The sequence below is a fragment of the Carassius gibelio genome, chromosome A14 (assembly GCF_023724105.1).
Source record: "Carassius gibelio isolate Cgi1373 ecotype wild population from Czech Republic chromosome A14, carGib1.2-hapl.c, whole genome shotgun sequence".
Lineage (NCBI taxonomy): Eukaryota > Metazoa > Chordata > Actinopteri > Cypriniformes > Cyprinidae > Carassius > Carassius gibelio.
The window spans coordinates 453,657-468,699 of NC_068384.1; the positions used below are offsets into that span (position 1 = coordinate 453,657).

At 36.3% G+C, this 15,043-nt stretch overlaps 1 protein-coding gene across 2 annotated transcripts in view; it reads left to right on the plus strand.

Moving 5' to 3' along the window:
• The first annotated feature begins 4,225 nt into the window (after positions 1 to 4,225).
• Positions 4,226 to 15,043, plus strand: part of LOC128027157 (E3 ubiquitin-protein ligase RNF130) — a 51,474-nt gene continuing 40,656 nt past the window's right edge. For both annotated transcript variants that reach the window (XM_052614473.1, XM_052614472.1), the window contains exons 1-2: positions 4,226 to 4,389; positions 4,725 to 5,142. In XM_052614473.1, the coding sequence (XP_052470433.1) occupies positions 4,869 to 5,142 (274 nt within the window). In that variant the 5' untranslated portion in view covers positions 4,226 to 4,389; positions 4,725 to 4,868. The remainder of the gene's footprint in view (positions 4,390 to 4,724; positions 5,143 to 15,043) is intronic.

Below are 15,043 nucleotides of genomic sequence, written 5' to 3' on the forward strand. Positions count from 1 at the left end.
ACTTATATAAGTTGTGCCTGTATTTATGTTTAAGGTATTTAGTTGACTGTAACACAGCCTAATAACATTCTGAAATGTCTCATAACTGCACCTGTGGCCGATACCAAAGAGGAAGAGAAAGGAGAGGGAGGAAATGAAAGAGGAAAAATAGGCTACTAGTCAAGTCAAGTCACCTTTACTTGTATAGTGCTTTATACAATACGGGTTGTGTCAAAGCAACTTTACAGTGTCAAACAGGACAATAGTTTGTCAGTGATGCAAGAAGACAATAACAGAGTAATTCTTCCAGCTATCCAGTTCTGTTATCTTCCAATAGTGTCTGTGCAATCAGTCTTGCATCCCCAACTAAGCAAGCAAAAGGCAACAGTGGAAAGAGGCCAAAATTCAATCGGGGCAGAAATTGAGAAAATAGAGAGAAACCAGACTCAGTCAGTGGGCCAGCTCTCCTCTGGCCAGATGAAACCAGCATGGCTTAATTCCAGGCAGCAGCACAGGTGCAAAGGACTTGTCTGGTTCCCGTGGTCTTAAACCGATTTGTCATCGAGGTGACGAGATCTTTGCAAGGGATACTAGTCAAAGTCTAACTTGGAGTAACGCAACAGGAAAATAATTGAACTAGTGCTGTGAATTCTGACAGGAACTCCATCTTTTTGTCTGCAATATACAAGCCAATTTCATGTGTTGTACTTTAAAGGCTCCTCTGTCTGAGAGTTTCTGTGAGTCAACTTTTAGTTGCAGTTTTCCACTCTTTCATGTCTGTGCATGCCATGTGAAGTTTCATGACTGTGCATGCATCAGCTCCTGGTTACTATCCCAGTTTTGCATTCCATCTGCCCTGCGTTATTGTCAAGTTTTTATTTTATTTATTTATTTTTTTAATATACAGTACAATGCCCTTGGTATTGGCACCATTGGTTCATTTGCAAAAGCAAAGGTGGCTGTAAAAATAAATCTGCATTGTTTATCCTTTTGATCTTTCATTAAAAATTCGAATCTCTTTATGTAAAACAATGGAAAGTGGGGAGAAAATCTCATTATGAAATGAATGTCTTTATCTAGTTCACATTTGCCATAATTATTGGCACCCTATTATTCCAACGTCCTTTTCAAAAGACAACAGCTCTGAGTTTTCTCCTATAACGCCTGATGACACCTGACAAGAGACCAGCTCCATGTTAATGCTTTTTCTCTTCAGTTCACCCTACTCATCTTCAGGTCAAACTTAATCTCGTGTTCAGTGACACAAGTTTGTGTTGATTTTTATGTTTGTTTTGGTTCATTGTCCTGATGGAAGATTCAGCCATGGCCCATTATAAGATTTCTAACAGAGGCAGTCAGGTTTCAGATTTTTTTTCAGATGTCCAGGACGTCCATACATATAAGATCCAGCAGTATATTTAACCTTGGGCATGGGGGAACTTTTTATCCACTCTGGTGGGTTTATATATATTAGGCTTTCTCACCCCAAGACTCTAATCTCTGCAATTCTCCAGTTGATTGATTGAACTTTATTGATTGATTGAACTTTATTGTCCAGTCTGTTTTCACAGAGAGGACATTTTTCTTTGACACTGTAACATACATTCACTGCTTAAAAAACACATCACACATCAACAGCACAAATACAAAAAATAGTTAAACACTGCAAGAAGGAAACATTTTAATTTTCAATTAAAATACTGTACGATTCAAGATAATCACTGCCAATGGAAGAAATGATCTTTTATAGACATTTTTCCTAGCCAAGGGAATTTTTAGTCTATGTCCAGATGGGAGCAATTCAAAACAAAGTGAAGAGGGTGTGTGTTATCTTTAAAAATCGCAATTGCCATTTAACCCATAAAATGATCAAACAAGCTCTGAAGTGGCTGTTGTTTTTGTCCAGTAATCTTATTTGCTTGATTAATTATTTGTGAGAGTATGTTCTTTTGTTTTAATTTTAGATTGCCGTACCATGAAACAATATTATATATGAGAATACTCTCAATCATTGATCTATATAACATAGTTAGGGTCTGACTAATATTGAAGCTTCTCAGTTTCCTGAGAAGACCCAGGCGTTGTCGTGCTTTTTTATGAATGTACTCCACATTACTTTCAAAATTAAGTTTCTCATCTATAATGAGAATTCTCCAGTTGTGATCCTTGGAAAGTCTTTGGCCACAAAAACTCTACTCCTAACTGTGCATTAGTATGATATAGACACACGTCCCCTTCCTGGCAGATTTGTAACCTCTTTAGTTGATTGGAATCTCTTAATTATTGCCCTGATGTTGGAAATGTGGACTTTCAATGCTCTAGCTCTTTTCTTACAGCCACTTTCTCAAAGCTTAACAAGTGTGTTCTGCACATCTGAAATACAGTATATTCCTTGGATTTTACTCATTGTAGATGAATGAGTGAATTTAGCCTTTGTTTTCCTTTTTCCAGTTATAATCCTGTGGAACAGGAAGTCATGGCTGGACAATATCATGCTCCTAGTCACCCTGGTTTGCCAAAAAAAAAAAAAAAAAAAAAAAAAAAAAAACATTTTCAGGTTAGATTTTTTTTTTTTTTTTTTTTTTTTTTTTTTAATGAAAGATCTAAAAACAAAAATGAACATTGCATATTTATTTTCACATCCGTATTTGTTCGTATTTACCAAAGTTGCCAAGCACTGTGTAGGCCACTAGAAAATGTACTGGGATGATAAGTGTAATTGCTGTATCCTCTGAAGCTGAAGAAACATGAATAAGTATTAATAAATATGGAAAGGGGGTAAAAATACCTGAACAATAATTTCCACCAAGTTCATGATAAATACATTTTAAGTTAATAATTGAGGTTTAAATTGAATGTATTTTAAGTATGAGTGTTAAAAATGTATTAAACACATCATTGTATTCTGCGTTGTGTAATATGGTAATAGAATCATTTACTGTAATGTAGGACTATATGGCCTCCACTAGAGAGAGCCAAAGATCTGATGAGTTGTTTATATGGTTCGTTTATATAACGGATCTCTGCTATTATTAGGCTACACTTTGCATATAATGAGTTAGAAATTACAGTAAATGTAACAGTTAAATGTAATTGTTTAAAGGTGAAATTGTGTACAATAAAGAGGTAAATTATATAATATTGGATTCTTGTATCTCCTGCTGATATTTGTGACGATTCGGTAAGGACTTGTTTGCTACTGTACACAGAAAATAAAAGAAAATAAAAGAAATGAAAGAAAATAAAAGAAAATAAAAGAAAAGAAAAGAAAAGAAAAGACAAGAAAAGAACTGAAAAGAAAAGAAAAAAGACTACTGAGAGACTTTTAGTTGGATCTATTGTCAATGCACCTTCGTACATCTGGCTATTGTGCAGATGCAGCCAGCTGTGGCAAATGTTCTGCAGGCACCATAAATATAACTTATCCCATATACTCATAAATTGTTCCCATGTGTGCATTTACTTAGATAACCAAATGAAACATCATGCATGTCTGCAAACAATTAACTTGTTAACGAGTTTAAAATGGAATGTGAATCAGAGTAACACTTTCCGGTAATCATCCATTTAACATTACTTAACTACATTAGTTAACATTTAGGCTAAATTCATTCATTTAGCAGACACTTTTATCCAGAGTGTCTTACAAATGAGGAAGAAAAAAGTGATTTGTCATCACACAAAAAGTAACATTATCTAAGATTAATTGTTTTTGAAGTGTTGTTCACTGAGTTAATTTATGCATTTACTAATACATTTTTTTTAAATGAAAGTTCAAATGCACTTTGAACATGAATAAAAAATAAACAACTGCATTTCCATCGACTACCTCTTAGTATTTATAATCTTTGTCAGAGTTAATTTTAGTATGTGCTCTAATGTATTAACTAAGGTTAAAGGCCTTATTGGAAAGTGTTACCATAACTTATTCAAAATTGTGATCTGGGTTGTTTAAACACTGGCATGTTTTAGTGAATTGAGATCTCAGTTTCAATACAAGAGACAGATAAATCTTTACAGAGCAATACATTAAGAGTAGCCTAATTTTTTGAAGGCTCCCAAATTTGGACGTTTCATCTCTGTTATGGCATTATGGTGCTATACATGCTTATTTTCAAATTTAAACGAAACGGCCACAAATGCCATCACTGGTATTAAATGAGTGATTAAGGCCCAGCATACGCATTTTGAGATGATGGTCCCAACCTTCCCTCCCACTGATCTGATCTCACCGTGCGAGGGACGCGCTGCTTCGCGCATGCGCACACGCGCACGGCTCAGTATTGAGAAGGAAAGAGGGCGAGCAGAACTCATCGGTCTGCCTATGGCTGAACGAGCCACGGCGCTGTGAAACATCACAACAAAGGGAGAGTTGGACTGTAAATAATACAAGTGGAAGCGACTGAGCAGGTATGATATCTCGTCATAACCTTTTTTTTAGGTTAATCAAAATCTCAGCTCGCGAGGAAAGGTGTTTGTGTTGCATAGCAGCTGGTTGTCAGGGCTGGTTGCACGAACAAAGCGGTCCTGACAAGCAGAAGAGATACATTTGTTGCCTTTTAACAGTCGTTAAAAGCCATTGCACTAGTCAAAGGACCTGTAGACAAGTCTAACCGCCTTTAATAAAACAAAACGTTGTCCATTATACGGACGTAAGCCTCTCTGGTGAAATACACGCGTTCTGTTGTCACCGCAAAGTCAGTACGTCGACAAATCTAACTACCTTTTCTTTCTGTCTTTTTTAGGGGAAGCGACGCATGGCTCTTCATATGAACGTTGTGGCTTGAGAGGAGGACAGTATGTTTACATGAGGGCTCTTGAGACAGAGCTCTGACCGTTAAAAGATTCGCAGAGTCGGGTTGCGTTGATCGGTGAAGACATTGCCGAAGATGCTGAAGAGATTGGCCGCGACGGCGTCATGCAGCAGCTGCCTTCTCGCCTTCCTCCTCGCCATCGTCTCGCCCAGGTGTACGCTGTCTATCAGTGCCGACAAAACTGTGGTGAACAAGGAGGATTATTATAGCGCCACGGTCAACGCCACCGTTTTGGACCATAAAGGCAATCCTCAACAGATGGTGACGAAGAATGACGGGCGGTACGGGCAGAATTCCCCCAAAATAGAGGCGAAGGGGGTCGTGATCGCACCTGCTACTGTTAATGGGGGTGAGTTTGAATATGCATTCATATTTTGAATAGGTGTGCAAAAATATTTCACCAGAACAGATATTTTTCATTGATCAATAATTATCTTAACCCTATCTAACCCTAACCCTGTTGAGGAAAAAGGCATCTTGAAATCATCTTAAGATGGTTTGAAGGTTCTCGCTGGTGTCCTGGTCTGGGTGAACTGGCCTAATAATAAAAAAAAATATTATTATTATTTTGAATATGTTAATATTCCATATTAGCCTACTAAATTACCAGCTTATGACTATTGAAACCTTGCATGGGACTTTGCCCAATATTTTATGGATATTGATACTGTATTTTTATCTATATAGTAAACCTAATTCATTTTAAGGTTTGTTTGTTTTTCTGTCACAATCACAAATGTGTTAAAATCCACCATGCTTTACGAAAGAACAATTTTGAAAGTCATTTTAGGGAAGTGTGGATTTTTAGATCAGAAACTTTCTGTAATATTTAGTATTTTCCAATGGAGTATAAAGCACCTGAAAGCCATACTCAAGTAAAAGTACAGATATCTTACCAGAAAATGACTTTGGTAGAAGTTGAAGTCACCGTTTAGAATATTATGTGAGTAAAAGTCTTATAGTATGTGATATTTATTGTATTTAAGTATGATACGTATTTTTTTACATCTTAAACATACTTAAATATTGAAAGTAAAAGTAAAAAAAAGAAGCATATATATATATATATATATATATGTTCATCCACAGCTTAAGTATCACGATTGTATTTTTGGGTAAGAATAAGAAGCACTTCATCCGGTATAGTGTTTTTCATTAAGAAAACATTTCTGGAATCTGCACTTCTGGAAACTATTTTAAGTTTTTCAAAATTGAGCAAATCAAGAAATATTATGTCTAAAATGTAAATCACTTAATGTTTTACTGAACTTTTCATGGCATGCTGATATCTGCAGAAATATTTTACAAATATTTTATTAAATCTACAATTTTGAATGCCTGGAATTAAGAGTTTTAATAGATTTATTATATAGTTTTAAATAAATTAATGTGCGTGCACTCTGTGTGTGATTTGGTGATATATACTTGATAATTTCCAATCGCACATCATTACAACAACACTTAACATATTATCGCAGACAATCCCGTATCGCACACCCCTGACTCGACTGAAAATTAACCGCGTTGTGTGCACACTTGTTTGCATATGAGCATGAGTCTAACTTGCAAATGCCAGACCACTGATTCGTCAAACCTGCTTTCCTGTAACCTGTGTTCTTCTGACTTCTGACTATTTTGTAGTAAGTAACATATGCTTCGGGGAAATGTATTGTAGTAAAAGTATATATTTTAATAAGGAAATGTAGTGGAGTAAATGTTGGCTGAAATATAAAAATTTTAAGTAAAGTACAGATACTCCCAAAAGTACTGTAAAGAAGTATTATTACTTCTTTACATTAAACCAATGGTATCTTCACATGACTGCCATATCTGCCATTTAGAAAAAGCCTGGAATTTCTAAATTTTTCTTACAGTGGATAATGACAGTTGCTTTTATGTGAGACCTTGTAGATAGTCAGGTACCCTGCATTGACTGATTCTATTGCAGTGACTCAGTAAACAGAACTGTACATCCCCCTGAAGAGGCCCTACACCACTGTGTGCTCTTTTCTGAAAAGTCAGTGACGTAGGGGATAAGGGACACGAGTGTGGCTTGCTTTGTTTGCAATAACAGAATTACCATCCCTTGCTCTCCTCTGCACTAAATTAGCAGCTCTTGTGTCTCAGAGCATATGTAAGGTGGCCCCGCTTTATACCAGCCTGTGTTTCTCAATTGCTTATAGCAAACTTGTTTAATCCCAGAACCATGCATGCTCTTTAAGCCCAAAAGTTGCTCTTTGCAGTGCCATGGCTGCTGTCTGTGGTTGTCTTTATCATTCTCCCGTTCCTTTTTTTAGCTGACAGATTTAGGGAAATTCATCTCAATTAGCCACACTTGTTATTCAAAATTTTGCTGAATCATTTCGTTTTTGCTAGATCCTTCTGTATGTATTGAATGGCTCAAGGGAAGGGCAGTATCTATAATCATTCTTAGGCTGGCTGGTGTCGTTTTCCAGTGTACAGATGTATGTATCTCCCTCTCCCTCTCCCTCTCTATCCCATGTTGTTCTTTTATACCCTGCTTGTTCATGTTACAGGATGCTCAGAAATCACTAGAAATCCTTGAGACAGAGAATCTCTGTAAGTCAATCATTAATCAATATTTATAGCAACATTAGAATGCTTATTAAGGTGCAGGGCACTTTGACGTGGTTTAGTGCCATTGTGGTAAGACTAAGGAAGATGAATATGTCGATACCAACCATTGCAAACTTCACTACTGAATTCAGATTTTGAGTTCTTTTTTCAAGGCTTGTTTTTGATGAGTTCAGCAGGGCAGTTTTCTGTCATGTGTCCATTCCTCATTTTACCAACCTTAGCTTACATACTGTTCTAGTTAACCTAGTGTGTTGAATTGACCCGAGGCAGTTGTCTGACCTACTGGTCATTATGCCAGTGAACCGAGTGGAGGTCATTAATCCTGATCCAGTCAGGAGCTGGAACAGGGACACTGGGCTCTATATTTAATGTGAAATATGTTCTCAAGGACATAAGCACATCAATTCCCCAGTTTGCAGTGAGGAATGCTACTCCCCAAAAAGACAATAGCTAAAGAAGACATTCTATAATTTAAAAGTAAGTGTGCACAGTAAATCTAAAGCTATAGTAAGTTAAAGTTATTCTGCTTCTTTTATTGCCATCTGAAGCAAAGTAATGATTCTTAGCAGGATATTGTGTAAAAAGAGACCAGAGTCCTGACATAAAGCAGTAACACCCACTTCCTCTGTAACTCTAATCTCTTTCCCAGGTCAGGATGCTCTCTCTCTCTCTCTCTCTCTCTCTCTCTGATGATGGCTGCAGTTGTGATTTCACTATGGCATAATCATTCTTGAGTGGTTCAGTACTACTGATCAACTGACCAATATTTTTTCTTTCCCAAAGGAAGGAATGTTTGGGATGTTATTGCTCTCAGCTGCATACATTTAAAGAGGAAGGAGTGTGGGGTTGGGTTTAAAGCTTGTCTTGTTTTTGTCTATCTATCCATCCACCCATCCATTCATCTATCTATCTACAATTATCAAATACACAAAAATGTTTATTGTTGTACTCAGGTATACAATACAATAGGGGAGACAAATCTGTCAAAGTTTCGGGCTGATGATGATGTTAAGTTTGAAAAATAGGATTCTGTGATATCGATCGGACAGTCCAGTCCTTATTTCACTTATAAGCCATACAAGAACAGGTTTTTGAAAGCAGTTGCTGAACCTTGATATTCTGTCAAATCAAATCAACCACCAATAACTTGCCATCAAGCTCTAGCACAAAGCAAAACATAAGATTGTGCCGTAATTTGCCTTTGAAGTCATTGTAAGCCTCATTGAGCCCATCTTACACAGAAAAAAACAAACAGCTCACTGCTTCCTGTTTGACTGCTTCAAGATTATATTTCCTCAGAAGACCTCAATGTATTCGACTGACCTCCGTTTATCTCTCCTCCTGCCCCTCAGTTTACGAGTGGCTCATCAGTTGAGGCTGACCGATGCATTGATTTAGCAAAGTACAGTAACTAGTAAAAAATGACAATACAGTACAGTAATAATACAATACTAACAATTATGAATGTTGATGGAGCTTTTATTTTGTTCCTCTGTGCTTCTTTTTTGTTGACAGCAGCACATTTTTAAATTATTCTCATTACTAATTCGGGAAGATGCATGTATCACATTGTCACATGCCTTGTAAAAATTCATAAAAATGTTATTGAGCAACTGATGATTAACAGTTTAAGTGCATATTTCCCTCTTGGTTTGGACTTTGAACCCTGGTGACGCGAGCTCGCGCAGCACTATTTGAACACATGCAGTTTGTGCGTTTCTTAGAAAAAATATAAAGTTCTGCAGTTTATTTGTTTAATGCCATTTCGCAATTTACATCATCATAAAATAACCAGCAACAACTACACCTTTCTCTTCTCATCGGTCTCTCGCTGTCGGCGCTTGTAATGATTTTTGCATCTTTCTCGGTTTTCGCTTATTCGGCAGAACACAGAAAGAGTTTTTTTTTTTTTTTTTTTTGCTATCGGGCCGACGAACATTAGGTGCATCCCTAGTAAAAACTTCATATCATTGATATTGTGATAAGACAATTTTTATCATGTAAAAATGTATACCGGTATTATCGTGACTGGTTGTTTGTTTTGGGACACTTCAGATGGGGATTTAAAACATTGAAAACTAAAAGGTGTGTATGCATTAAACTGTAATGCATGTTTTCATATCATTACTAAGTAATTAATTTGCTGACTAGATCCGGGTTTAGTGGAGACAGAAACCAGCAGTACCAAGGCTGAGAATGTGCGAACATAAGCAGCACCTCAAATTGTTAAAACAATGTGACCAAAGCACATGCAAGTCTGACACAAATTGGCACGATTGTTACCATTTATTTGCATTAGTTTATATCCAGCTAGATAAAGCTTTTGTTAGCCAGCGAGGTTGCAGAGTGATGTGAGAAAACAATCTGATACATTGATTCTTCCGACTGAAATCCTGCCCCTCCATATTGTCTTCACCCTATTCTGTAAAATTATGTGCTGTGTATTTTTCAGTGAAATGTTTGTCTTTTTGTGGCTCTAATAAAGTCTGAATGCTTTATATGGCAACTTATAATATACATTTTTCTTTCGGATTCATCTATGCAACTTTAAGGTTAACTTTTGCCTATTTGTTGATTAAATAAAGAGTTTTAGACAGTGCTTGAATTGAACGTGATGCTTCCGGTGTGTGATATCTGCGAGTTTGTCTGCGCGGTGCTGTGCTTTTTAACCCAGTGACCTCTACTCATCAGTCTAAACAAGAAGGCGAGCTCAGAAAGATTATTTTGCTCTTAGTCCACCCCATATAAAAACAGAAAAAAATGAGAGACAAAAATGAATGCAGTGTCTTACCATTTATCTTTTTCACTGTTTCCTCACCAGCTGCTGCTGTCATTAGGGGTCTGGCAACATAACAAACCACACTTGGCTAATGGGTAGTGAGACAGAAAATCACCTGTCAATATGCAGAGGTAACTTAGTGTCCAATAAAAGCCATTCCAGCAAAGCCCCCAATCAGACATGAAGCATCAAGCCAAAGAGAATCTGTAGCAGCCTCAAACCCGACTGTGGCCAGTGTGTAGTGATGCATATCTTGTAGCAATATTTCCCCGTGCATAGCAATTTATGATGCTTGAACAAGTAAATGACCCTGACATATGGGCTAATTTGGCCGCATTTACACTTGGCATTAACGTGCGATGACCCGTCGATCATCAGTCAATCAGAACATGGTGCATTTACACTTGGCAACATCAACTGACTTTTCTGTCTGGATAACCAACCAAGAACGACCCGGTGCATAATCAACCTGAAGTGGTGGGTTTTCTTTTGAAAAGCATTTTCAGTCACCGGAAATCTTACAAATCAAAGATAATTGGAGTCTCACTAGTAGTCTCAACACGGGTGTTCTCCGTCTTTTTTCTGACAGTTCGCGAGAGGGGGGCAAGAACAAAATAGTAACAAAAGCAATGGTAATATCTAAATAAAATGTAAAAAATAGTATTTAAAATCAACATAGATACATTAATTTATATAACAAAGGTTGCAATTTGAGAGGTTAAGTCTCATGTGACGTGTAAACAATCCATTGATTCGCTACTACCCAAAGAACAGAAAAATCCATTTGTAAAAAGAAACAAAGATGAAAGGACGGACTGGAACCATGTGACGTGTAATATGCTTCTAATTGATCCAGGCAGGAAATGTGAACTGGAGTTATGTTGGGACATGGATTGCAGTGGTGTTGTTGTCATATGAAGTGAGGTTGGAGAGGGCCAGCAAGGGTTGAGGAAATAAAATTGGCTGCCTGTGTTTTTCTTAATAGCTGTGATTTTCCTCTGTGTGGCTGCATGTGAGGCCGTAATGTATTCTCATTTGAGATGAACACATGTTAGGAGACCAGCTGCACAGAATCAAATTAGTGTCGTGTCTGAACGTAGTTTGTAGCGATCCGGTAAAGATTTACTGTTAACCTGGTTTATTTTATTCACACAAATGCTTGATGGTTTTAGATCTTCTGAAAATGTCTGACATAACATTGTAGATTTTATTTGTTTTTGAAGCAGCCCTCAAGTCTCAGTGCTGTTAGTTATTGCTTTAGCTGAACCTGGGTTCAATTTCACCTCCTTTCCGCTCTCAATCACAGGACATTTTCTTGATCAACACAAGTACCACCACAATTTGTAGGAAAGACACTTGAAGAAGGCACACGTTGCTATTTACTTGCTTGTTTTTGTCCTTTCAGTTTTATTACCACAGCTGGTCATGAACAGAACAGCACTTGTGTGTGTCTGCATTGGAGATAATGGAGCTGCGCATCAAACAATTTCTGCTGATGAACAGCAGTGAAATACTTTATACTGTAAGAGAGCAAATATCTGTCATCGACAGTGAGGTAATTGCTGTTATGCAGGACCACATGCTTGTTTTAATTTAAGTATTTGTTTATTTTGGAAATATAATGTCAGAAACATGCAATAATTAATATTAAAGCCCTACTATTTAGCAGTAGAGAAAGCCTACTAGAGTGTGTTTACTTTTGAAATGTTTACATTATCATACACATTTCTCTAATCTGTAATTTTATCAAACAAGATGGAATATTTCAGAGGGAAACAAACCCAACGTATACCACAAAACACCCCAGAATTCTTCAAACTGTCACTTCCTCATAGAGGATGCCATTAAATGTTTGCTTTTGCTTCTAACGGAGAAAAAAAAAAACACACAAAAAAACTATAAATTACTTATAATCAACATAGGAACACAAATGAAAATATTTTGTCTAATTCAGTACTTTATGACAATATAATATATCACACTGTCTAACGTTTCCGTCTTTTTCGTCAATTTCTATTTTTAGAAATTGTGATTTGAATATTTTCCCAATGTAGAAGAATATCTTCCCTTTTCTCTTCCTCTATCTAGCATGTCTATCGCTGTAAACTATACCTCTTAGCCAGATTTAAATACAGTAGATGTGAAGTGTCTTGTCATCATCAGCAGTTCTCATGTGCACTTCTGTCAGGAGAATTAGGCACATATCTGTCTAATGGGGTTTTCTGTCAAGAAGATCTGCTGTGGATGAATGACTCGGCATCTGTCTGAAAGCTTTTCCTGGAATTTAACGTGTGCATTATGTGATATCGAGGTGTTAAAAACTACTCATTGTAGATGAACCTGAAAAATTTTCTTGGGGTGATGCAAATATTACATTGTGTTTCAAATACAGGAAAAGAACAGGTTCCAGCTGTTCAGGTTTCCAAAGCTGAGATATATCTTTCTGACTCCCACAGGGTGAGATACCTGGTTGCAGTGCAGGTGGTCTGATGCTAGGATTGTGTTGCTTCTGCTGATGGTATCTAGCATTCCTAAGCTTGCTCATGCCTGTCGTGGTTGTGCAGACGTAAAAAAAAAAAAAAGCTAAAATGTCTTGAAGGCAGCAGATGTGTTCTGTCATACTTTGATTTCATCTTATGTTTGACACTGTTTTATTTCTGGTTGAGAAGAATCAGTTTAGAATTGTTTTCAGAGCTTTTGGTCTGTATAGAACCGTGGAAAGGTGACCAATGCTTTAAACAGGAGTTAAACGTAAAGTGTACAGTATTATGTACAGTATATAGTATTTTATTTTTCATTTTAGAATAGATATATTAGTCATTGTATAACAGTATGAATTGTTCACCAAAATGCCAAGCTTTTCACATTGCAATGGAAATAAAGTAATGAATTATGATCATGATACCTCAATTAAATCATAATGCAGTAATATTTGATGATATCAGATCATATAATATTTAGAATAGAATCATTAAAATAATTATTCCAATCATTATTGTTGAATGTCATAATCATATTAATTGTATTTATTAACTAAATCAAAATATTATTGCGTTGTATTTTGATGTATATTTTATTTATTTATTCAAACATTCTGTTGACGACTTCTGGTATAGATGACAAATAATTTGGTAATCATTTTATTCTTAAAGTTGAGGATGTGCATGTCAAGGGTACAACAAATATCAAAATATCAGAAATATCAAATGGCAGCTTTACATTTGTTTTCCAACAAATTAGTTTTTCTGCAATTGTTTCATTTTACTTTATGGTTGAGTTGTTGACTTGATTGTATATTTAATGTAACTTTATTAATATACACCCACAATAATTAATGCTGATGTGTCCCCAATGCCCGATGATGAAAAGCAGACGTACCCCAGATACACAGGATCAATTTGGGTTTTAAATTCACACTGATCAACTCTCATGCCCTACATTGTCTGATTAGAATTAATGGAGACAGGGGTTTCTAGGAAGCACATGTCCTCCGGCTCTGCATTTAATTTGTGAAAACCATAATGCTCTGACTAGCTATTGGACAAGATCCCAATTTGATTTTGCAGACATGACCTAGTGCCAGATCGCTTGACCAGCCTCTGAACCATCATTATTGGCTCTGAAAATTTGGGTCCATTATTATGTTCAAAATGGCAGAAGACATTTACATTAAAAGTGTCTTCTAATATCAATATTCATGTCTTTATTATAAAAATCAGACATTTATTTAGCAGCTACATGGTCAGGTGCTGTAGGAATAATATAGTAAGGGCAAAGCCTCATAACAGCATCCATTTGGATGACTGCATTAACTTTTGCATCATGATCTACAGTAGGGATTCTCCCCATTTTACTTAGAGAGCAGAGAGTGGACATGAGAACATGCATTTGAATATTTTCTTGTTTTGCATTTGTGCATTTGCAGGCTTTGCATTTAGTCCATTCAAATGCAATGAAATTGAAAACAAAACAGACAGGCAGTGTTTATTTCTCTTTTATGAAAGATAAAACGAAACCTGATTTTACCAGCTCTTACTAGGTAAGATGGTAGCTTCATGTAGAGCCCGGAGCTTTTGGAAGAGTGAACATGCTTAGTCACTGAGTAAAAAAAAAAAAAAAATATGGTTGTGTATTAAGTACAGCTAGACTAAAAAGATACTTTAATAAGGATTTCTCACTGCTTTAGGTGACACATGACATGGAAAATATAAATTATTCAAAAAGACATCTTATTAAGATTACTTTTAAATTTGTGTGCAGTGCACATTCCAGCACTTTTGCCCTATCTAGATCATGAATTAGTCTAAAGGGTGAATCGCAAATTGTATAAAATGTTATGCAGATGACTATAAAGGAAGTTATGCAGAAACTAAAGGAAAGGAGAAAATGATAAAGATAAAAATGCAAATACTGTATTGGATTTTATTTGGTTCTGTTTCCTGGGCACCATGTTCTGAAGCTCTCGTTACCATATGATGCTGAAGGATTTCTCACAAGGTTCTCTGACAGATGGATAGTTTTGGCATTTTACCCAAATTGGATACAGTTTAAACACACTTCTCTTTAAATGGGGATTTTGTTCTCTCTCACATCAGAGGTGTTGACTCTTGTTGTATCCAACAGTCATGCACCAATGTCATAATTCCAGTTATTGCAAGACAAAATCATCAAACATGTTAAGGTACCTCGTGTTCAAATTCCACAATTTGGAAATTTTTTATATACGAAATTACAATTACTGTATTTTCCGGACAGTAAGTCACACTTTTTTTCATAGTTTGGCTGGCCTGCGACTTATAGTCAGGTGCGATTTATTTATCAAAATTAACTTGACATGAACTAAGAGAAATGAACCAAGAGAAAACATTACCGT